Source organism: Semicossyphus pulcher, unplaced genomic scaffold (assembly GCF_022749685.1).
Source record: "Semicossyphus pulcher isolate SPU_LCO1_2020_fin unplaced genomic scaffold, fSemPul1.0.p SCAF_21, whole genome shotgun sequence".
In the NCBI taxonomy this organism is placed as follows: domain Eukaryota; kingdom Metazoa; phylum Chordata; class Actinopteri; order Labriformes; family Labridae; genus Semicossyphus; species Semicossyphus pulcher.
The window spans coordinates 20,508,836-20,531,000 of NW_027211695.1; the positions used below are offsets into that span (position 1 = coordinate 20,508,836).

At 44.7% G+C, this 22,165-nt stretch overlaps 2 protein-coding genes across 2 annotated transcripts; one reads left to right on the forward strand and one right to left on the reverse strand.

The window, feature by feature from the left end:
- Window positions 1-756: 756 nt before the first annotated feature.
- On the forward strand, window positions 757-10,785 carry LOC138600622 (phospholipid scramblase 2-like). The gene is made up of 8 exons (XM_069672077.1): window positions 757-868; window positions 1,484-1,557; window positions 5,121-5,410; window positions 5,847-5,889; window positions 6,047-6,267; window positions 8,241-8,402; window positions 8,816-8,977; window positions 9,061-10,785. Exons 2-8 carry the CDS (start codon window positions 1,545-1,547, stop codon window positions 9,118-9,120), a joined length of 951 nt encoding a protein of 316 aa, XP_069528178.1. The 5' UTR covers window positions 757-868; window positions 1,484-1,544; the 3' UTR covers window positions 9,121-10,785.
- A 1,502-nt stretch (window positions 10,786-12,287) lies between these two features.
- tnk1 (tyrosine kinase, non-receptor, 1) lies at window positions 12,288-21,665 on the reverse strand. The gene is made up of 14 exons (XM_069672076.1): window positions 21,393-21,665; window positions 19,165-19,343; window positions 17,678-17,742; window positions 17,393-17,575; window positions 16,524-16,676; window positions 16,162-16,439; window positions 15,949-16,075; window positions 15,650-15,796; window positions 15,468-15,562; window positions 14,834-15,115; window positions 14,492-14,574; window positions 13,725-14,230; window positions 13,541-13,636; window positions 12,288-12,874 (listed from the first exon to the last, which is right to left on the reverse strand). The coding sequence occupies exons 2-14, from the start codon at window positions 19,325-19,327 to the stop codon at window positions 12,722-12,724; spliced, it is 2,331 nt and encodes a 776-aa protein (XP_069528177.1). The 5' UTR covers window positions 19,328-19,343; window positions 21,393-21,665; the 3' UTR covers window positions 12,288-12,721.
- Window positions 21,666-22,165: the final 500 nt, after the last annotated feature.

The window sequence follows — 22,165 nt, forward strand, 5'->3', positions numbered from 1 at the left end:
GCTAACTTGTATTACCATACTTTACTATTTAATACTTCTACTAAAAATTAAAAAGGAAATACTGTTGCTTTTAATTCCCTCCATTTTTAAAACAACATTCACATTGAATTGCTATATTCGTTTATTTTTTGTGTAGTTTAAGATTACAGGAACAAAAGTATCAAGTCACTTAAAATACAAACTATAAAACAGCACCTCATATTACATATTTTGCATTACAAGTAGTTTGAGTTTGACGTTGATATGCTTATTTTAAGTGCAGTTCGGTAATAACTTCTCATGCTCAGTTTTAAATGTAGTATTTTTTGACTGTACTGACCAATGACAGTATGTATAGATATATAGTAAATATAGATATATCTTTTTATACAGTCTATGGTACTGAAAGCATGTTCCCGCCATTACTGGGGTTTTGGCGCCCCCTGGTGACTGTTGCTAAGAGACCGAACCCTCCCTCCCTCCTCCTCCTGCTGTTGCTGCATACACTGATAAGATTGCCAGTTCCATAACGACGTCTTAATACGCGTGGCTGTTACACCAAAGCGAAGCCAAAAAACTTGAAATGTCGTTTAATCCTTATAAAAAATATATCAGAAATAGTTTCAACCGCCAATTTAATGTCGCCACATATACTTAAATGTGGTTGTGTGTGATTCGGCCGTACGTGGTCGCCTTCATAAATGTCGTATGTGCCTCAAAGGGGGAGGAGAAAGTAATGATGGGAGGGAGGAGTAACATCAACAACGCAGCAACGAGGAACAGGTTTGGAAGATAGACGATTAAAGGCGACTGTTTTTCCCCTCGTTTCAGTTAATCTATCTTCACCACACTTTCGAGTTGGAGTTGGACGAAACCAGCCGCCAAAGAGGTGAGACCGCAGCTTTATTTGCATGTTGTGTTGTTATTATGACAAAAACTAGAGAGTTTTAGTCTTTTATTTGTTATCAGGCTTTGACCACACAAACATTCAGACAGAGATAGGCCGATAGCCAGAGGGAGCATGTAGTGAAAAACTGTTAAATTTAATGACCATATGAAGGAGTTTTATGTTTCCTAGCAGCAAACTAAGCCTAAACTACTTGTCTAAAAGGTAATGTTCGCACAATAAAAGCATAAAAAGCAGCAGAGGATATGACTTTGTAGGGTCCAGTGGAAAAATATACGGACAGCCCCCTGCCTCTGCTAAAACATGCCACACCCACTTTGTACTTTCCCGCATCTCAGCCTTAAAACGGGCAGCATCCAGAGCAAAAGAAGTACATGCTGTCCTTTAGACCGCTCTGATTTGTTGTCATAAAACAAACTGGGCTTTTATTTTGGTGGTTGTAAACATATATGACTTTGGTGCATGTGATTTTTAGGACAGTAAGTTACTCTGATGTCACAAAATGAGGTTCGTCTGTTTGTGTGCACCCCCCTCCTTACACTCTGGTTTCCATCATGTTCCCCGCCCCCCCCTTTTCTTTCCTTCTCATTCCTCCAGTTTCCCTTAGAGACCCAGGGAGTAGACCGCGAAGTAAGACCTCTTCAAACACCACCTCAACATGTCTGCTCCTGGTAAGTGGCCAAACACAGCATTCAGCGGGAAAAAAACCTCGATATTGTTCAGACTTTCGTGTCAAGTTTCACTTTGAGTCAGAGCATCGTGTTGTAAGGAATTGACAACCTCCTTTAGCTCTCTTGAGAAATCTTATCCTCTCTAAGTTGCTAAAAATTGGGCTGATTCTGTTGGGTTGATTCTTGGATGAAAACAGAAGCAGAAAATGTGTTTTTGGCTCGTCGGTCCGGCGTTAGACTCCTCCTTCAGGACGGAAACATGCAGCTGAGGAGGTGAAAGGTGCCTTTTGTGTTGGCTCGACTCTGTGTGGATGTGAGGTTAGATTTCCAGCGATCACGCCGGTTTAAATGTTTCTGTTTTGCTTCCTGCAAGGAGAGAAAGGAATGTGGAGGGAGGAGGAGCGACATGAAGCCCTCGCAGAACAAATTACCCACGTCCTTTTTTGACTTCTGACTCTGGTTAGAAAGGCAGAAGTTACTGACTTGGCTTTTGTCTGAGCCGTACGGACATGAATTCAGCTTTCATTATTATGAAGTAGTCCCCTACAATGACCTCAACAACAGCTGGACTGCCATGTAAACAAAAACCAGTTTGGTTAGTTATAAAACAAATCCCTATCAACTCAACACCTATTGTTTCTGTTGTGGTGTAAGCAAGACAGGGAGCATGACGCAGTGAGGAGTGTGATAGTTAAAAAGAAAGAAAGAATAAACTGAACCACCCACAGGAAGCCCCGACATGTGTCGACAAACATTTACTAACCACGTGCCGATCACAAGGCCGAGAATACAGAGAGAATCTCAGGTCAGCAGAAAGGTGTCTGTAATCTGTGCAACATTTCTCACTACTTCCAAATAGAATATTCTCAGTTAAAGGTGTCATAAGTGGGATTTTCCCTTGCATTGTGTCAACAACAGGGCCCCTCCTCCTGGGCTTTACGTCACCAGAAGCTCACTCTCACTCTCTCATGAGAAAACACGCCCACCCCGCCGAGCTAACACCGACAGCATCACGGTTAGCTTTGCGCTAGCATTCTAAGCGCCGGTTAGCTTGTCCTACCCGGTTTGAGGCGCCTACCTGTCCAACAGAAAGAAGGCCAACTCTGCATCGCCCTTTCGCCATGTTCGCCGCTCTGAATGGGGCCCAGTTGCTAATTTGAACCACTCCCACACTCACCTGTACTCTGTGATTGGCTCAGGGAACCACAACAGCGCCCCTCCTGAAAACGTCCCGTGCAAAGCAAACAGAATAGATGCAGAGGGGAGGGTCCCACAAGGTCTGCACACACACTCACCAACACACATAGAGGCCCAGAAGTGATGATTTATATTATATTATACTTGTAAAAGTCTATATTTAATGTTTCTAGGAAAGTCCTACTTATTATACGTTTACGGTCTTATACTGAAATATTCTACTCGAGTAGAAGTAAAAAGTAGCTCATTTAAAAAGTACTCACAGTAAAAGTTACTTAGTTACTTTCCCACCCCGCTGATTCTTATAATGAACAAATGTTGCCATGGTTACCTTACACATGCATCCTATGCAAATGAATTAAAATGACACTTTGTTATTTTCAAACCTGGGCCCTTTGTTTACATGTTTCGGTGTCAGAATGACGAGAGATGGACCTTCTGTCAAAGAGTAACATCCTTTGTTTAACCACAAACAGCCGTTGTATGACTCTCTTCATAGCCAGCAGACTGATGGTCTACTGCTGCCTTGATCGGTTACTGTTTAAAGGTGTGTTACAACATGTCACGAGGCAGCGGTAGACCAGAAAGTCCCGTGCTCTGCCAGGTAAAAATAGCCGTTTTGTTAATGACGTCTGGTGGCTTGGATGAGCGTGGTATGACTGCCCCTGGGTGTCGATATTTTGAATTTCAAAGAAGTGAGTTTGGTGACGTAAATGACTTAACATGTGCAGGGAAAGAGGATGATTGGTCAAATTTTCAGAAAAAGTTGCGGCGGTTGGTTGAATTGGGGAGAATATGTGTAAGTAAACCACTAAACCAGTAAATGCAATGTTGCAACTTCCTGGAGGGACGGATTTACAATCATGTGAAAGAGAAAATTCTCCCATTTGAGAAGCCAGAGGCAAAGAATGATGAGGCATGAACTGATTGTCAAAGATGTGGTCAATTCTTTTTCATTTGTTCTGCATTAGGCTGATTACAGATCCGATTTTAGATCTCAACATGTTCACTAATACGAGATAAGATGTAAAGTAAGTAATATTGCGTCCTTTTTCTCGTAATCTCTATTTTTTTTTTTTAATGTGGCCCTAATACTCCGTCGTTCAGACAACAGTGGAACGTAGCAGTTAGTCCGTTTGTCGGCCTGTTCGCTGAAAGAAACATCAGCAACCTCATCAAAACATGGGCCGATCATTTACCCTGCCCGACATCATTTCATCACTTTTAATTACTCGTGACTGAAGTCCGTCACGCAGTTATAACCCACATTTACAGGAGTCACTGAACTAGATCCGACTTCATCAGACACTCTCAGTCTAATCTCGTGCCACACCTTCACCTGCCTCCTTGTGAACGACCGATGCACACACAAGAAAGCACACAGTGCATCTGTCAGTGTCAGTGAGGAATCCCGTGTGTGTTTTGGTCGGGCTGTCCTCAATCCTAAACACACGTCGTTGGCACCTCTTGTTAGCAGAAAGAAACAGGAGTAGTTGAAATGTCCGAGCTGCTTTCTCTGCGAGGAATTCGGTGGTGACACAGACATCTGTTAGCCAGCGAGCACATGACAGTCAGCGACACTTTATTACACGCAGACGTCCTCATGCACGCCTACTTCGGCTCTTTCCTATATTGTCCTTTTGTGGCTCTTTAAAAGTATGTTTCTGAGCCTGTGCATTGGTGAGTAACTAGGTCGATAAACAACGGAAACAAATGTCTTTCCTCTTACTAACAATCCAGGATGATGCACCACACTACCTGTTGAAAACCTCACTGCTGCGTGTGGTTAGAAGAGCCAGCAGCTCATGCATTCATGCCTAAAACAGGACTCTTATCTAACCTTTATAATTGTTGCTCTGACCTCGTTTTGACAACAACAAACATCGTCAGGAATAAAAATATGAGGTTGTAACCGCACATCAAAGTCCAGTCACGCTCCTTCATCCCCGCCCCTCTGAGCGCTTCCACTCTGGGCTGTGGCTTCACAGATAAGTAGCTTATTGGCTCTGCAGACCCCGTGGGGGAGAAGTAGGATGATCCACGGCAAACACGCTTAGAACACTATTTACCATCAGCACACAGATCATCACTTCCACTGCGCTCCTCGCTGTGGAGCTCTGACGGCCTGAACGCTTGTTTCAGCTGTTTTAACTTGAGCTTATTGAAGGTGAGAACTTTTGTCAGGTTGTTTATGTCTGTATTATTATAGAGTTTTTATTTGGTTACTTGTGTTTGTAATTCTTTTATCATGTGTTATAATTATGACCTGTTTGTGCAGTTTAAAAACCCTTCATGTGCAGCTGTTGTGATGCAGACTGAACCTTTAGAAGACGACGTTTAAACTTTCATCCTCGTCTGTTTTCCAGGTTACCCAGGCTACCAGCCAGCCTACCCCATGCCTCAGCCAGGCGGTCAATCCATGGCCCCGTATCCCTCTGCTCCGGCGGGCTACGGAGACCCGAGTCAGGCCCCTCCAGCCGGCTTCAACATGGGCTACGGTGCAGGCCAGCCGCCTGTCATGTATCAGCCCAATCAGGTGGGGCCAGGCCCGGTTCCAGGACCCGAATATGGCGCCCCTCCTGGAGGGATCTCCCCGGCACCGATGGCGGCTGCGGTCGCCGTCGGGGTTCCACCGGGGCTCGAGTACCTCACACAGGTAGGGCGGAGACATCAAATGCACCTGACATGACTCAGTGACATAACGATAAGCAGCTGCACCTTAATCTCTTAAAGGCTGTTTGGCACCCGTCAAAGCTGCTGCAGACAGGTGTGCACCTGCTCTCCTTAAGGTGCATCTCTCACTTTGAGACCCAATCCAACATTTCTCTCTTAAACCAACAAAAAATCACGTTTACGATACTCGAGCTTCCTTTACTGCTCTCTGTTGAATTGATCTTTGTGTGCTCGGACAATAATGAACCAGTGTGTTTGTGGTTTCATGTAAAATCAAGGAGAGACCTGTTTTGCATTGCAAACAAACAGAACTGTCTCTTCTTGTTCGCTGCTTTTCCCTCGTTTCTGTTTGACTTTCAGACTGGAGAATAAGTAAACTGTAAACGCACGCTTCATGTTGGTTTCTCTTGTGGTTTTAGATCGACCAGATCCTCATCCACCAGAAAGTGGAACTTCTAGAAGGTAAAGAGCTTCCCTGCTTTGTAAGCAGCAAATAATCAGCAGCTGCTTGTTGAGCTTTAAACCCCTCAGCATAAATCATAAACCGACATGTGGAAAACGCCACTTATCTCTGTTATTCACCTTTTCGACCTGTTTTCTCCTTTCCGACCGCGCCCAGCATTCATCGGGTTTGAGACCAACAACCAGTACGAGATAAAGAACAGCCTGGGCCAGAAGATCTACAAGGCCAAAGAGAAGAACGACTGCTGCACGAGGAACTGCTGCGGCTCGCTGCGCAGCTTCGACATGAAGATCAAGGACAACACGGACAGGGAGGTCATCCGCCTCATCCGGCCTTTCCGCTGCGTCTCCTGCTGGTGTCCCTGCTGCCTGCAAGAGGTCTGAGCATGTGTGTGTGCTTGTGTGTGTGTGTCAAAAGCACTCATTAATAGCCTCATATATTATTGACCAAAACACAAAGACAAATATTGTCCCCATATTTCATTGAAAGCTTAATCGTCCTGAGAACGCGCCCCAGTTATCTCTTATGTCTGATACGTGTGTTCTAATGTTTGCCAAAAGTGTGCCAAGACAACGTGTGCTGTGATTACAGCGTTAATATTTAACCACAGGTTGTCTGAAGAGTTTCTGATGAGTAAGAACAAACACCTGGTAAAACTGTTGCTTCATCCTGTAGCTTTACTGGATAAGATGTATGATAATCAAACAACAATCATTTTCAGCCCCTGGCACACCGCCAGTTCAAGGCGGGATTATGTACGCCTCTGTTACGTTCTGTCTTCTATGTAAAATGCACAAAGGTTGAAAGGTAGGGCGATATGGTTCCGTCTTTGAGCCGGCGTTGGAGGTAGAAACAGGTGAAATGGCAGCAGAGCTGTCAGAGCAGAACTGCGCCGTGTGTGTGTGTGTTTACACCTCGTGCACGTTTTGCTTCCGTTGCTCGGTAGAGATGGCAGCTATCGTTCACTGCAGTGACCCGGCTCTTCAGAGCTCGTTCAGCTGCAAGATTCGTTCACCAGGTCGTTCCGTGACGTTCCGGGTTTACCCGTAACTCACTCATTCATTTATGAACGATGACTAAAAGGAGGAAGGGAAGCCGCGAGCAGAGCAGAGGAGGCATGGAATTGAACGGATCTTTTTGAACGAATCGTTCATGACCGAAACATCTCTTTTGCTCGGTCCAGTGTAAAAGGCCAAAGGCTGCATGACGGCGGCGCTGAAGCAGAACCGCTTTGAATGTCTTTGGACTGTTGGAGGAAGCCGGAGTACCTGGAAGGAACCTTTGCATGAAGAGGCAGAACATGCAAACTCCACACTGAAAGGCCCCCTTCGTCCGAACCGGGGTTCGAACTAGGAACCTTCCAGCTGTGAGGCGACAGCGCTTACCACCGTGTCGCCCTAACGTATAATAATCAAACACCAACAATCATTTTCAGGGGAAACTTTTTATGAAGCAATTAAATGGTTGAAAACAAACATGACAAATATTTTTGACTCATTCCGTTTACTCTGTCTCACGTTCTGTCTTGTAAATACTCACTCGAGCACTAAATGCGTATTAATCCGCAGGTGAAAATAGTTCCCCAAAGCGGCGCCATTAACTCCCATTTCAGTCACGTTACTGAGACGTTTTTAAAAAGCTTTCTCTGAAATCCGCCTTAAGATGATGTTGTACAATGAAAATATGAATTGGAAAATGTGCCGGTCTCGTCGATAAATAGTTTAAATAGAACTACTTTCTACTGAACAGGTAGTCTGTATGGATGTGTCACAATCAGTGTCAACCTCAGTGTGTAGATACAACTAAAAGTCAGCACCCTAAAGTGATTTTGTTGTGAAAGGGAAACTCCCGGGTCTGTGACGCTCACATTTAAAGGCTCCTGTCTCTCCTCCCTTTGCTTTGTCTCACTGAGGAGCTGCTGAGTGAGGCCTCGATGCCTTTGTGCCGCACTTTGCTCCATGAATGGCTCTTTGTCCGTCCAAACTATCTCTGACTCTCCCCCGATCCTCCGCCGTCCCTCCGCCTCTGAGGCCCGTCTTTGTCAGTCTGTGTTTAATCACATCGTCTGCCTACAGTAGCTTCCCATCGGCCTGAGCCCGAGCGGCCGCGCTCACATACTGCAGCTCTGTTTACCGGCCTGACAGGAGCCATGTGAGATGTGTTACCTTTGTAATGTGGAGCCACAATGGAGCAGTCAGAGGCTCACTTATCATCCCCGCATGACATGTGTGACACGCTAACCACGTGAGTTTTATTTATAGCGTCGAGGGATGAGGCATGTTTTTAGGCTCCCTGCGATCAGTTCCTAATTAGTGCAGCGTGTTTATGTTACTGTGTGTGTGACCTACAGATGGAGGTCCAGGCTCCGCCGGGCACCACCATAGGCTACGTCAAACAGGACTGGCATCCATGCTTGCCGCGGTTCTCCATCCAGGGAGCCAACAAGGAAACCCTGATGAAGCTGGAGGGGCCCTGCTTTGCCTGCAACTGCTGCGGGGACGTCAACTTTGAGGTGAGGTCACATGACTGAGCTCCTTTTGGTAAATGACATGTGGTCCCGCAGCCAAGACATGCACCAACAGGTAGATGAGAAGGTTGATACTACCTTTATATCCACCTATCAGATGTGAAGCTGCAGCCAGCAGCCGATTAGCATAGCTTAGCACAAAGACGGGAAACGGGTCGAAACATACAGCCTGCTTCTGTCCAAAACGTACCTCTAAAGCTGACTACCATTGGACAGAACCAGGCTAACTGTTTCCCCCTGTTTCCTGTCTTTATGCTAAGCTAAGCTAACAACCTGCTAGCTTTATATTTATCCTACAAAATGAGAGTGGCGTCGATCTTATTGACTCTCAGCAAGAAAGGCTCGTCTTCAACTCTCTGACATCACATCGCATACTTAGTTGTTCTTCCGCTCCACAGCTTAAGAGCAAAGATGGCGACAAGCCGATCGGCCGCATCAGCAAACAGTGGAGCGGCCTCCTGAAGGAAGTCTTCACAGACACCGACAACTTTGGCATCCAGTTCCCCCTGGACATGGACGTGAAGATGAAAGCCGTCCTCATGGGCGCCTGCTTCCTCATTGTAAGACCATATTCCCAGCTTTATTCTTCGTTCACTCACAGACTCGCTCTAATCAGGGCATCATCTTTGTGGTTATGTTGCAGGACTTCATGTTCTTCGAGAAGGTCGGGGAGGCCAACCAGCGCAGCACCGTGTTTTCTTAACAAAGGAAAAGAGAAGAGGAAACAACCGCCCGAGAGAGGGCCGTCTGCAGTTATCTGTTCTCTGTTCATGTTCTTCTCCTCCCACTGGTTCCTTCTTTAGATTCCAGCCGATACTGTGCCGTCCTGTCATACACGCAGACCGACAGGGGCTAATGAACTCTTAGCCAAGACAGTGACGGATGCCGGCTGCCTTGTTGCCAATTTTTTTCTTACACTCCAAACAATTTGTAGACGTTTTATCTGCTTTAAGAGTGTGAACATACCTCCTCTGTGATACCTGCCAAAGATCTTCAGCCAGCAGACACAAGAGGGGATTTTAACACACGTGTGTACATGCTAACATTTGATACTCCGCTGCCTGTCTACTAATCAACAACTATTTGTTGGATTGCTTTGAAATTCAGTCCCATGGTGCCTTGATGGTGAATCTCTCCGTCTCTGGTCGTCCTTTTTTATGCAGCAGAAAAGTCTAATTTGTCCGACACTAACTTTCATGCTAGCTTAACTTTGTGTCAGTGCTAATTAGCAAACAAGCTACACTAAGATGGTCAGAAGTATACCTTTGCATGCTAGAATTGTCTTTGAGAGCTTGCTAGCTTAAAGCATTGGTGTGCTTCGCCTTGAGATGCTAGCATGGCTTTAAACCTCAACATTAGCCACAGTAAAGAGGACGCCATTATGCAGCTCATATAGGGAAGTTGTGTTAGCATGAGTGTGATGTCTTTTAGTCCACGCTGTGGCTGTGGGAGTTGACACATGCTGACAGTGATTACCAAAGTGCTCTGTGTCTACCTCTCTGCTGCCGCTCTCTTCCTCAAAGCCCTCGCTGTCAAAGCTGAAAATGCTCCCACGCTCCCTCTGTGGCTTCCTTGTTTCCATGGACACTGACATCACCGTCGAACCTCGCCCCGCGTGTATTTCAACAGATACCGCTGCCCTGCGTTGAACACGTGCCAGTGTGAGTGATACAGGAGACAGAGAATGTGGGTTTAATGGGAGGAAAAGTTTAGTAACGGAAACTAAAGAAGCAGAAGTTGAGGTCAGTGAACGTTGTGGAAGAAGTGCAGGAAACAAACGCTCTCTGTGGCTCTTTTACCGGAAATTAATGTGAACTTTTCATGGCCTGTTTTAATTTGACCGCTGTGCTTTTGAACCAACAAACCGCAGCGCGATGTTTGCAGAAGTTGCCTGTCGAATGCAAATCTGTGTTCTGTGTTTAATAATCTGTCTTGTAAGATAACATGGGCGTGCCTCCCGGGAGGCTCGGATGCCACTAGCGCTCTCAAATTCAGAATGCAGCTCTCTATTACGCTGTCAGTAACTTGATGTGTCTTATCGCCTATGCATACATATATATATACATACATAGCCTTTATATGTAATGTGTTCCTCTGTACAATCTGTTAAGGAAAGAGAACGTAACCAAAGGATGAACAGAACAGAAATGCAGCTTGTTCACGTGGTCAGTTTTGACGTTAATCTTCAGCACTTGCTTATTTTTTACAGTTCAAACTACAGCTAGCAGGAGCGTTAGCATCGGCTCCCTGCTTTTCTATCAAACTGTTTTGTACCATTTATATGTTAGAGTTTTTGTGGTTGTGAATCACACTTTTACAGAATCAAACACAACATCCAGCAGTTCTGAAATAAAACACATACAAAAGTGCAGTTGTCGTGTGTTCTTCTGCTCCAGGAAAGTTTTGGGAAGGCCCTCGAAAACCGAAATGTGGAACATCTGGTTCCACTCGGAAAGTATGACCTTCGCTTCACAGGGATATCCAGTCTGTAATTGTCTCTCTAGAGTTCACTGGAACTACTTCACCTCCGTTATTGAGTAACTTTCACAACACAACATGCACTTTATTGGTGTCATGTCAGCCTCATTTATCTGAGGTTACATCCACGACCGACTTCAGGTTCTGCAAAAGGAGACAAAATCTTTCCCGCTTCTTTACTTTAATTGTACAGTATAACCGCAGGAAATACGAGCACATTTAGGGAGCGTGCCTGCACGTGTCCGTCCATGCCTCGGTGTCATGCTGAAAGAATTTTAATTTCCTGTCATTAATAAGTAATCCTGTGGCTCTTACTGTACATGAAGCAACAATTCAGGGGTGTAGCAACTGGTCGTACAAGTGCACCTGGAAGTCTGCATGCTAAATATTTACACTAGTAAGCGTCAGATGAACGTAAACAGATAAATATGTAAAGTTATGTAAAGCAAACGGAACGGAAACAACCGACCCAACACAATGCTCTATTTCCAAGGTGTGGCTGAATGAATGGGTGGGTACCTCACAAGAGTTCATGACCTGAAATAGAATTTGAATTAAAGCTCCACAAAGCTTTGATTCAGCATTCAGGCCAGGCTTTAAGGCTGCATATAAAAGCCAAATCTTCTAATGACCTTATTTATACAGTCTATGCTGATAACCAACAGGCACGCTAACAAGATTAAACATGTTATTAAATTAAAAACTGCTTGTTTATACAGTCATAAACAAGCCTGATTCTGTGGATAATGAACAGATGGATTCAGTTATACGCCAACACTACTTTTGTTTATTAATCCTGGGGCCTACATTACCCACAATGCAGCGTGTATACTGGCAGTTCGGTTACACATTTAGACAAATTATGCTAGTTGCGGCCGATGTAACTTGAAGCCTGACACATATATATCGAGACTTTCTACAAATTAGACGCAACAGAACAATTTTAATTCACACTTTTTCTGTGTGAAGTGCCTACATTACCCACAATGCAGCGTGTATACTGGCAGTTACTCATTTAGACGAATTATGCTAGTTGCGGCCGATGTAACTTGAAGCCTGACGCATATATATCGAGACTTTCTACAAAATAGACGCAACAGAACTATTTTAATTCACACTTTTTCTCTGATAAGTGCCGAAATTACCCACAATGCAACTACACTGGACACATTTCGGTTGGTTATTCAGCGGCGTCATGCTAATGTAGCCTAGCTAGAGTCACGTCTTTCCTTAGCTTAAACACCCAGACTGAAATAATTACCACATTTGTAGTCTTCAACCCAAACTGATGCGAACCTAAAAGGTTTATTCTACTTTTTTCACATCAGCATTTGTACTTTAGAAGTTCTGTTGACACTGTAAAAACCACACACTGGTTAAAAGACTGTACAACTTTTAATGGTAAAAACGTTTACATGAGCACTTTTCAATGTATGTTTAAAATTAAACAAACAATCACAAGTCAGCATACCATTAGGACCACATCATCACTTTCATTCAATAAAACAATTTCTGATACAGTTTTTACAAATTCATTAATGTAAACTATTGGCAAGAGAACACAACAGTGCGAGATAGTGTGAAAAGTATAAAAAAACGTAGTGACAAACATTGTCTTTTTCTAAATTCCTGTTTCCAGTTTTTTTTACATTCAACCATCTGCATTTTTCTACTTTTATATACACTTGACTTCCCGTCTGATCCCATCATCAAGGTGTCAGCTGCCCCAGTCTCTGAGTGTGTCAACATGAAACAGTCAACCCTCCGTTAAAAAATGACAAAAGTCAGCCTGAAAAATCCCCTCAGACTCGTCTCTCGTTGTTTAATTACGGTCGCTCCCTCTCGGCGGAGGCTTGTCTCCCTTCACGTGACCATCGGAGCAGGTAGCGGCTGGCCAGCTGCAGGTTCCACTGGTGCTTGGTGAGGATCCTCAGACAGTCCTCTCTGGAGCAGAGGCTCAGCGAGTACAGCTGCTCCAACTGAGAGGAAATGAGACGAGAAGACAGGAGGTCAGAGGGGGCAGTGTTTCCCATCAATATTCCAATGTTGCAAACTTAAGACTTAACCTCTGTCAGTGACGCCTTAAACCTGCTACACGATCTGCTGCAGCTTTAACTTCATTCACAGAAACATCCATAGAGCACAGCTGGATTAACCTGTTAGTGCACCTCAAGACACACATTTTCTTAACACCAACCTACACACAACCCCCACCCACTGCCTCTAAGCAATACTAAATAGTAGACTATACCTCAGCCAACAACCTACTCCTGTGTTCCTGTAGATTAACTGTTTAACTGTGTCTGTTTGTGGTAAAGACAACTTTACTCTGACAGAAGCGCCATGTACGGACAATATAAACACAAATAATAAAGCTAATAACAACTACTAAAGGATTAAAAACTACATAAAAAACTCTGTATTTAATCCAATTACCAAAATCAACGAAGAAGCAGTGAATTGGGGAAGTTTAGGTTCCCTGCTCCCCTTCAAAATAAGAGCTCAAACTTCCCTGTTTGTGAATGCATTTCTTAAACAAAGCCTAAAACTTTAATATCTTTCATTGCATGATGATACTGCATCATGTTTCATGCGTCTTTATGTCGTATGTAAACTCCGGTAACATTTAAGGGACATGGTCGGACCTTTAGGTGTTGTTCTGCCCTCAGTGGGTTCCATTCATTACGCTGAAGAGCAGCATGAACCTCCTCAGTGGTCGCTCCGTGTACGGCCTCCATCACCTGACAGGAGCACAGAAATGAAGCTTTTATATTGAGCAATTAAATTAGTTTTCATTCAGAAGTGTAAGGTGATGGATCCATGTCTTACCTGTCCGATGAGACCGTCTCTGATGTTGTGCACCTGAGGTGAATTGTCTCGTTCTCTGCCTCGCTCCCTCTCTCTCTCTCTGCCTCTCTCCCTGCCGTCCGTGTAGTTATCCAGCAGCGGGGTCGAGCGCGCTATGTTGGTCATCTTCACCAGGTTTGACCCGGCGATTCCCTGCTGAGGTGGGTGTTGAGGTGGGTGTTGAGGTGGAGGCAGAGGCTGAGGCTGCGCCAGAACCATCTGCGGAGTAGGCCACGAGGTGCCGGGGATCGGGTGGATGGTGGGCCTCCTTTCGGGTTTCAGGTTGAAGCGTATAAGGTTGGGAGGCGGCGGGCGGGGAGGCGGGGCGATGCTGGCCTCGCTGAAGCGCCGGGGGTCCTTCATCACCATACTGTGAGCTGGTATCCCCGGGGGCAACAGTCGGCCTTGGTGATCCACCCTGATCACCCCGACTGTGTGAGCCCGGGGGCGATATCCGCCCAGAACGGACTCCAGGCTCCGAGACATCCCTGCAGACAAACACAGAGAGCGTTTTTCATTGCAAAATGTGAAGTCAAAATGACACTAATAGTCTGCAGAGACATTAATGTTGCATTGAGCAGGCAGTAGTTAAGTGTGTAGGCACTGCTAGGAATGCCTCATAAAGCCACTAGAGGGCAGACTGGTTAAAGGTGAAGGAACAGTTACATGGAGTTACTTCCTGATTGGATTAGATAAGGTGCTTCATTAGTCAAATGCATTCTGCAGCTGGTTTTATCTCCACTTCCTACCTGCCATTTTCTGCAGATTGGACAACTCCTTCTCCTTCTCCTTCTCCTTGTCGGGGGCGGGGCTCGTCCTCCAGCTGCCACTGCTGCACAGGTCAGAAAAATAAACACATTAGTGAGACAGCCTCCACTCGCAAAATATATCGACTGACAGCAGGTGGAAGTTCAGGGCTGCACTGCAATAAAAGTGTGACTCTGAGCTGAGATGGAGGTTTCTATTGTTTTGTGTAGGAAAAAGGCAGAAGTGGAAATGAGCTTTGTATCTCTGGGCCCTGTGTTTCTCTCGTTTATTTTTAGCTGCAGCGACAGGAAGAGAGAGAGGAATGAATTAATGCTTTCACTGACTCGTCCAGGGACACAGGTGTTCCCCAGGAGCGGTCTGGTTTGATGTCTCCGTGCCCCGCGTGATACAGGCTGCCCTTCAGTGGCGCTGAGATGTGAGGGGTGTTAGAAGCAGGGTTTGGTCCGGGGTTTCCAGGGGGTGCAGCAGCAGCAGCAGCAGCAGCAGAGGCGGCAGCAATAGCAGCAACAGCAGCAGGAGGGAGAACGGGCATAGTGAGGCTCGCAGGAAACCAGCCGACTGTGAGCGTCCGGTGGTTCTGACCCCTCCACTCACACAGCTCCAGACTGCAAAATAGAACAGTTTGGTTGATTAGAAGCCCATGGAGAGAACATAGCATGATGCTGAAACATCGTCGAATAGTAGCACGACAAGAGGGGGTATTATGTTGTTTCAAATTAGATTTTTATGGATTATGGAAAGAAAAAAGAAACAGCATCAATACCATGGATGTAATATGTAAATAAAACACTAAAGCTGCTGCAGTTTGTCCCACAAACAAAGCTTAAAGATCTCCACTGGTCTGCACATTCAAGAGCAGGCCCAGTTAAACTCCTGATTCATTACAACAAAGGCCCTTTGTGTTCGTCAAAGTGTTTCCTTTACTCTTCCAGGCCCACCCTCCTTTCTCTCACCCACCCATGGTCTATGACGGTCACAAAGTCGTTGGCCACAAGTGCGAGTTTCCTGGGTTCAGCAAAGTCTCTCGCTGCTTGTACTTCCATCGGTTTCGCCTACGGAGGCAGACAGAAGTGAGGAAAGTAAGATAACAATGTACTTCTGAATCATTCAATGAGACTCGTCGTGCTCTGATTTCACACCTCTGCCACCATCGTAGTGAGCTGGGCAAAGCTGGGTCTGTCACCGGGGCTGCAGGCCCAGCACTTCCTCATCACAGCGTACATCTCTTGGGGGCAATCCGGCGGTTTCTCCAGCCGCTCACCCTCCCGCTCCACGCGCCACAGAATCTGGATTGAAGATGAAGTATGTCAGAGATTACGTTACTGTGAGTCACAGAGAGGATCAGGGCGGGGTCACACATTCCACACCTGACGACAAATACGCCAACTGGCAGGGATACAAACACCGCGAGGTCAGTATGTATTTGACAAGCGCGTACCTGTCTGCCTGACAGCCCGAACCACGGCTCCTCGCAGTAGGTGAACATCTCCCACACGGTGACGCCAAACATCCACACGTCAGAGGCGTGGGAGAACGAGCCGACACGGAGACTCTCTGGGGCACACCTGGAGGAAGAACACTTCTACTTCAGAGACAAATTTAAAAAACATATCCTCCTCCAGCGTTAAATGTTCCCGTGTTCAGCCCTCACCATGCAAACGGGATCCTCCTGTGCGCCGTCATGACGTAGTGATCCTTCTCCTGGCTCAGGCCTCTCATCAGGCCGAAGTCCCCGATCTTCACCATCTCTCTGGATGCCAGCAGCACGTTCCTCGCAGCCAGGTCCCTGTGGATGAACCTCTTGGTCTCCAGGTAATCCATCCCCGCCACGATCTGGGTAGCAAAGAGCCAGAGGCGGACCAGCGGGTACTCGTACTGACGCGAGCGCAGGATGTCGTAGAGTGAACCTAAGGGTGCCAGCTCTGTTACCTAGACGACAGAAAGAATATTGTGTCAGCTTCTAAACACATCACTTTATTCACCCTTATTAATCCCCACACTTCATGTTCTTACCATTTTGAGGGGCTGTGTGAGCACCACGCCGTAAAGTCGGATGATGTTGGGGTGGTCCAAAGACTGCATGGTGGTCACCTCTTGGAGGAAGTCCGTCAGAGTGTCTGCCTGCCTGGACATGTTGCTCCTCAGCGACTTTACCGCTACAGGCAACTGAAGGGAGCACAAAGAGAGGGAAAGAGAGGCTTAATCCTGATTCTAACTCTAAATTAGTCCCAAACCAGAAAGTGTAGAGTGTGAAGGGACAGTAAAACCCCCTGAGAGCAGGTCTACACCTGTGCTGATGTCATTCTTCACCATCCCTATGCACAGGTATGGTGGACAATGGAGGAAATAAATCTACATACAACCTAAAAGCTGCTATTTTTTTAGCCTCTGATCACAACATTGACATATTACCAGCCTAAAAACTTGTTAGTAAACAGATGCCTATTTACACATTAAATAGACAATAAGAAACATAAACATTCCTACAGTAATGTATGTCCAGTGTCGATCCAATATATCCACTTTCTGCTCTGTTTTGGTCTCCACCAGCACCTGAGGATAATAACTCTGGCTGCTAATGCTACTGCTAACTGCTAATGCTACTCTGTGTTCACCGGCGAATTGCTGACTACTTCTGCCTGCTTTTGAGGCCTGAGCAGGTCGAGGACAGAGCAGTTTATCTTTAATTTTTCTTTAGCCAGAAACAGCTGCTTGCTTTGGCCTAAAAAATAGTTTAAGTTATAATTTAAGTTAAGTCTTGCTCCTTAAAAACAATCGTGCATACACACAATTAAACCACTTTAAAATATCATAATGTGCTGAAAAGTAAAACACAAAAAGCTTCCTTTGTACGGGATAAACAGTATAAAGCTGCCTCTTACCACTCTCCCTGTAGGTGTGTGCCACTCTCCCCTCTTCACCACCCCGAAGGAGCCGGACCCGAGCTTCTCCCCCAGAACCAGCTCGCTGTCCTGGATGAGACTCGGAAGAGCCCGGCTTCCTGCCTCCTGAGCCGGGCCGCCTCCGCCCCGCTGCTCGGCTCCATCTGGTACACGATTTATCGCCTGCGTGAATGAAAAACAAATCTTATTATTGGCTGCCATACCTGAGTACATGTTGTCAGACAGAACAGACATGAACTTAAAGTTGAATTAACTGTTTCAGACCTTGGGCGGCCGCGATCGTGAGCTTATCTTGAAGCGTTTCAGAGCCTCCCATAGTCTTCTCTGAGCTGGTGGGAAAAAAAACATGGCACTGCATTATAAATATTTATCATCAAACAATTTAACTCAACAATTACATTACTAAACCTTTCAGCTTAACATTTCTATTGTCATTATTTCATTATTATATCCAAGCTGACGGTTTGTCTTCTTATTTGTTAAATATACAAAATGGTGTCCCACAGGGATCCATACTGGGTCCTATTTTATTCATTATTTATATCAATAATTTATGTAGAAATAGTGTGGACACAAAGTTTTCATTGATATGCTGATCATACAGTTATTTATTTACTTCTAAGCTTAAACGTCGGAAAATTATGATGGACGATTTTCACAAGATTCTGTCATTTTTACAGACAATTAATAAAAAGTTTTTGGAACAACAATTGAAAGAGTTAGTGATAATTAAAATAGTAACTGGTTGCAGTTCTAGTTCATTTTAGGGTTGATATAAGGGACAGTCACTTTTGTCACTTTTGTATTGAAGTCTTGGCAGTGGGCAGAGCTGCCAAGGAACAAAAACTCCAACAAACATGGTGTTCACTGCTACTCGTGCAAGTTTGCCCCAAGGAGAATATTTCACATGTTGGTGCCAGGTTGTCACAAAAAATGATATCATATTTCCCTTAAGTGTTCATTGTTTTAAGAAAACAATAAGTCACTGCTTTGCGGGAAAAGGGTGGGAGTGTTTTTGTGACAAAAGATAATAATAATTAAAAGAGTCATTTCAACATAGTTCATCATGCAGAGCACTAGTAAATACTTGTAGCTGCAGTCAAAATCAGGTTTTGTAAGGAACACATCAGGATGCATGTTCGCAAAGTGGAAAAGTAGTTCCCCATTTTCTTTATTATCTCATCTTTGCCAAGTGAGTGCGATTTATTCTAATTTTATAAATATTAGTTATATGTCCATTTTATGTTATTACACGGCTGTGTGTACTTGATTCTGGTTAATTACGGCATTGTGAGGTCTGCTATTTCTCGATAACAGACCGTTGTTATGAAGAACAGACCGTTACTAGGGATGCAGCTCTAATCACACAATCCAGAGGACTAACTGTATCATGTATCAATCCGCCGAAAGAAGTCCGGTAAATTTGATGTTTGATGTTTACAAGGGAGAAACAGAAAAGAGACAAAAGCAGCAGAGGGAAGATGATACGTTGATCAAAGTGTTTAAGAAAACAGATAACGAGATAATCTGCTGACAAAGGACATCAAACACTGCTTAAGGCTTCAGTGGATTTAGAGATAAGATTGTTTTTTTTGTCCACAACTAGTTTAGGTAGCAGTTCAGCCAAACGTTGATCACATTAAAAGACACTCTACAATGAGTAAACAGAAGCTTAAACCCGTCGTTATCTTGAGATCAAACCAAACGCCCGTTACCCAGCGTGGATGATCAAAGGAGGCGATGGTGCTCACCAGGCTTGCTGATCCCGACCTGCTCCAGGTCGCTCTCCTTCACGTAGGCGAAGTGCTCCACGCGGGTGATGTTGAGGCCATCTCTGACGCGCAGGTAGAACTTCTCCAGCTGGACCTCGGCCAGGAGCGCGTACAGCCACTGAGTGTCCTGGTCCATCAGCATGACCCTGCTGACCTGCCTGGAGAGACAAAGTTCAAAGGTCATAAGACTTTACTTTGAAATTCCTGACATTAAATCTCCTCTTTTGGTCGTTAAAACTAAATTAAGACACAATAATAAACCAGTGCTCTGTCCGGGTCTTCCTCTTCTCATTAAAGAGCCTGTTCGACAGTAACCCCGCTCCCACCCGGGCCTCTCCGGGTTACCATTGCGACCTAACAAAAAGCCCTCGGTGTAAGATGCCAGAGGGGGATTGTTCAGCTTTAAGAGGTGTGCCAACCCTTATTTGTTGTTGTGTTATGCAAAGGAAACTCAGCTAATGTTCAGTCTGCTGTGTCAAAATCTCAAAAGGAAGAAATTCTAAATGTGTTTGTAGCTTTTTATAACCAAGAGAAGAAGAAAACAGGGGTATTAGCATGTGTAAGCACTTCCACACAGGCAGTTAGCTAGCCAAACAAAATGAGATGACGCAAGAAGCATTAGAGACAAACAAAGAGGAGCAGGTGGATGAAAGACAGGAATCAAACACAGGCATAGAAGATCTTTGTTTCCTCTGAAGCGTGAAACAGTAGCTCCAGTATCAACGCAGCTCTCTTGGCTGTGACTCAGTTTGGACCTTTGAGGGCTACGATCCTGCAGCAAGTCCTGAAGACACGTGAAACATTAGTCGGTTTAGGGGCACCAGTCAGACAGGATCCTAATCGCACAGTGTTTATGTAACTACTGGAGACACGCTGACAGTTCTTGTGAGGCTTTCTTTTAAGCATTTCTTTAGCATGCTTACGGTTGATAATCAAGTTGTCCATAAGCTTCCTTATTGCTTAAAGCGCAGCAAATTCTTCCTTTCTTGGACATAATCTCTGGCTCCTGCTTTTACTGCTGCTACATGGTTGTACAGCCATAAATCAGCTACTTATCAGCGCACCAAACCCAGCAGCTATGAGTCAGAAAAGGCCTTCAACATTCCCCCGTCACTCACCCTGGGAAAAAATTAACATCAACACAAAACAGTCAGCAGAGCCGCATTGTCCTCAGCTATTTTTTTTTAAACTGCCAGTTGATGCTGCAAAAACCAGGCAAGTGCAGGAGGGTACGAGCCCGGGCTTGCTTTTATTTCCAGAGACAACTCCCAATTAATTTGCACCTAACTGGAGTGAGTGTGAAGTCTCTGCAGGTCACACACACGGATGCACACAAAGTATTCTCTCTATGTACAGAGTGATGAATCTTTAACCTGCACAGCTACTGAAGAATGCATGACCATCATGTGTTTAACTGGCCAGTTATTTATCTTTACATTGCTGAGCAGTCACTGGTTAGCTATCATCTGTAACTTCACATGGCTCTCAGTGTTGATCCAGTATAACTACACCCCTGTTTGAGGGTTTTATTGACACTGCTGATACCCTCTTCTTCTGCTGAGCCCCACAACAAATCAAGATAAACCCCCAGCAGTCACACTCGACTACCTCAGTTGACACAGCAGCTTTCAGAGAGCTCCATTCAAAGACAAATCAGCACATCAGTCACAACTACAATGTTAGGATCCCACTCATACTCTGAGCAGTGAGAGGGCAGACATTGGGGTGTGCCTCTCAACATGTTTTGCATTTTTCCAAGCACATAAGTTCAGTCGACTGCAGGTGATGAAGAAGTAGTGAGATTCTCATTTATGCAGTTAACCGCTTCATCCGACACCTACCCCCTCAGTGATATATTATGTGTATGGTGAATGTCTCAGAACAACTTCATGAGTTGTATCCACAATAATGCACAACAATTAACTGATCACGTGTTTAATAGCCTCTCAGGGTAGAGAAGTTGTAGCTGTTAAATAAATGTAGGGGAGTAAAAAGTAGGAATATTTACCTCTGAAATGCAGTTAGCCAAAATAAAGAGGCATAAAGTTTATCCTAGTGTAGTATAATAAGTTTGTAATTGAGTACTTACTTGAGTAAAGTACATATTTTGTTGGTAATATTACTTTTTGAAGCCTTATTATTTCTGACATTAGATATTTTACCGGACGACATCGTCCCAATAAACGGATACAACCTCTGTAACTCACCTTTTATCAAATTCAGTCACTTCCCGGGAGTTGACAGCCAGGCTATGTCTTAACCACAAACAGCCCGGGACAAGTGATCCATGTTGGCACTGAAACCGCGACGTCGAAGGAGCGCTTTCCCTCAAATCACAACTCCTCTTTGAATCCTGTACGACCTCGGAAATATTCACAATCCTGTAGTTTCACACGGCTTACAGCACAAAAAGTAGTCGTAGTGTATTTATGTTATGTTTAGTCTCTGAAAGCTCACTTGAGGTTTACCTGTGCACTTTCGGCTCCTTTCTCCGCCTCTTCTCTTACTCCACTGACCACGCCCCTTCCTGACTTTTCACACCTGAGACGCAGCACTAACACCCAGACAATAAGAAATTACCAGCACAGGTATTTAATTAGGCTGTTATCTAATGCCATTAATCATCGGTACAAATTACTAATAGGTCACTAATACTGATGAACCAAGTGGTCATGTGGTTTAACTGGAAAGTGAAGTGAATGAAACACTATGGTTTTTTTCCACACATAATAAGTGGAAGACTTAGACTTAGACTTAGACTCAACTTTATTGATCCCTTTGGGATGACTCCCTCTGGGAAATTCAGTCGTTCAGAAGTTATGGCTAAAAAACAAGTTTACAGGTACATTAACTCGAATGGTTTCGTCATGTTTAACATATCTAAATGTTGGTTTACCTGTTGATAGCATACCGAGGTAAAACTACTTTATTGTATTATAACTGTCACACTTGGCTTAAACGTACCTTCCCAAAACTTAAT

Bases quoted from the DNA above. Each gene is read 5' to 3' on its own strand.
- LOC138600622 (XM_069672077.1), top strand. The intron at 5,890-6,046 runs GTAAAGAGCTTC...GACCGCGCCCAG, and splicing joins GAAAGTGGAACTTCTAGAAG to CATTCATCGGGTTTGAGACC. The intron at 6,268-8,240 runs GTCTGAGCATGT...TGTGACCTACAG, and splicing joins GTCCCTGCTGCCTGCAAGAG to ATGGAGGTCCAGGCTCCGCC.
- tnk1 (XM_069672076.1), bottom strand. From the start codon at position 19,327: ATGCTGATGGACCAGGACACTCAGTGGCTGTACGCGCTCCTGGCCGAG. The intron at 16,440-16,523 runs GTAAGAACATGA...TCTGTCGTCTAG, and splicing joins TCACACAGCCCCTCAAAATG to GTAACAGAGCTGGCACCCTT. The intron at 14,231-14,491 runs GTAGGAAGTGGA...GTTTGTCTGCAG, and splicing joins CAATCTGCAGAAAATGGCAG to GGATGTCTCGGAGCCTGGAG.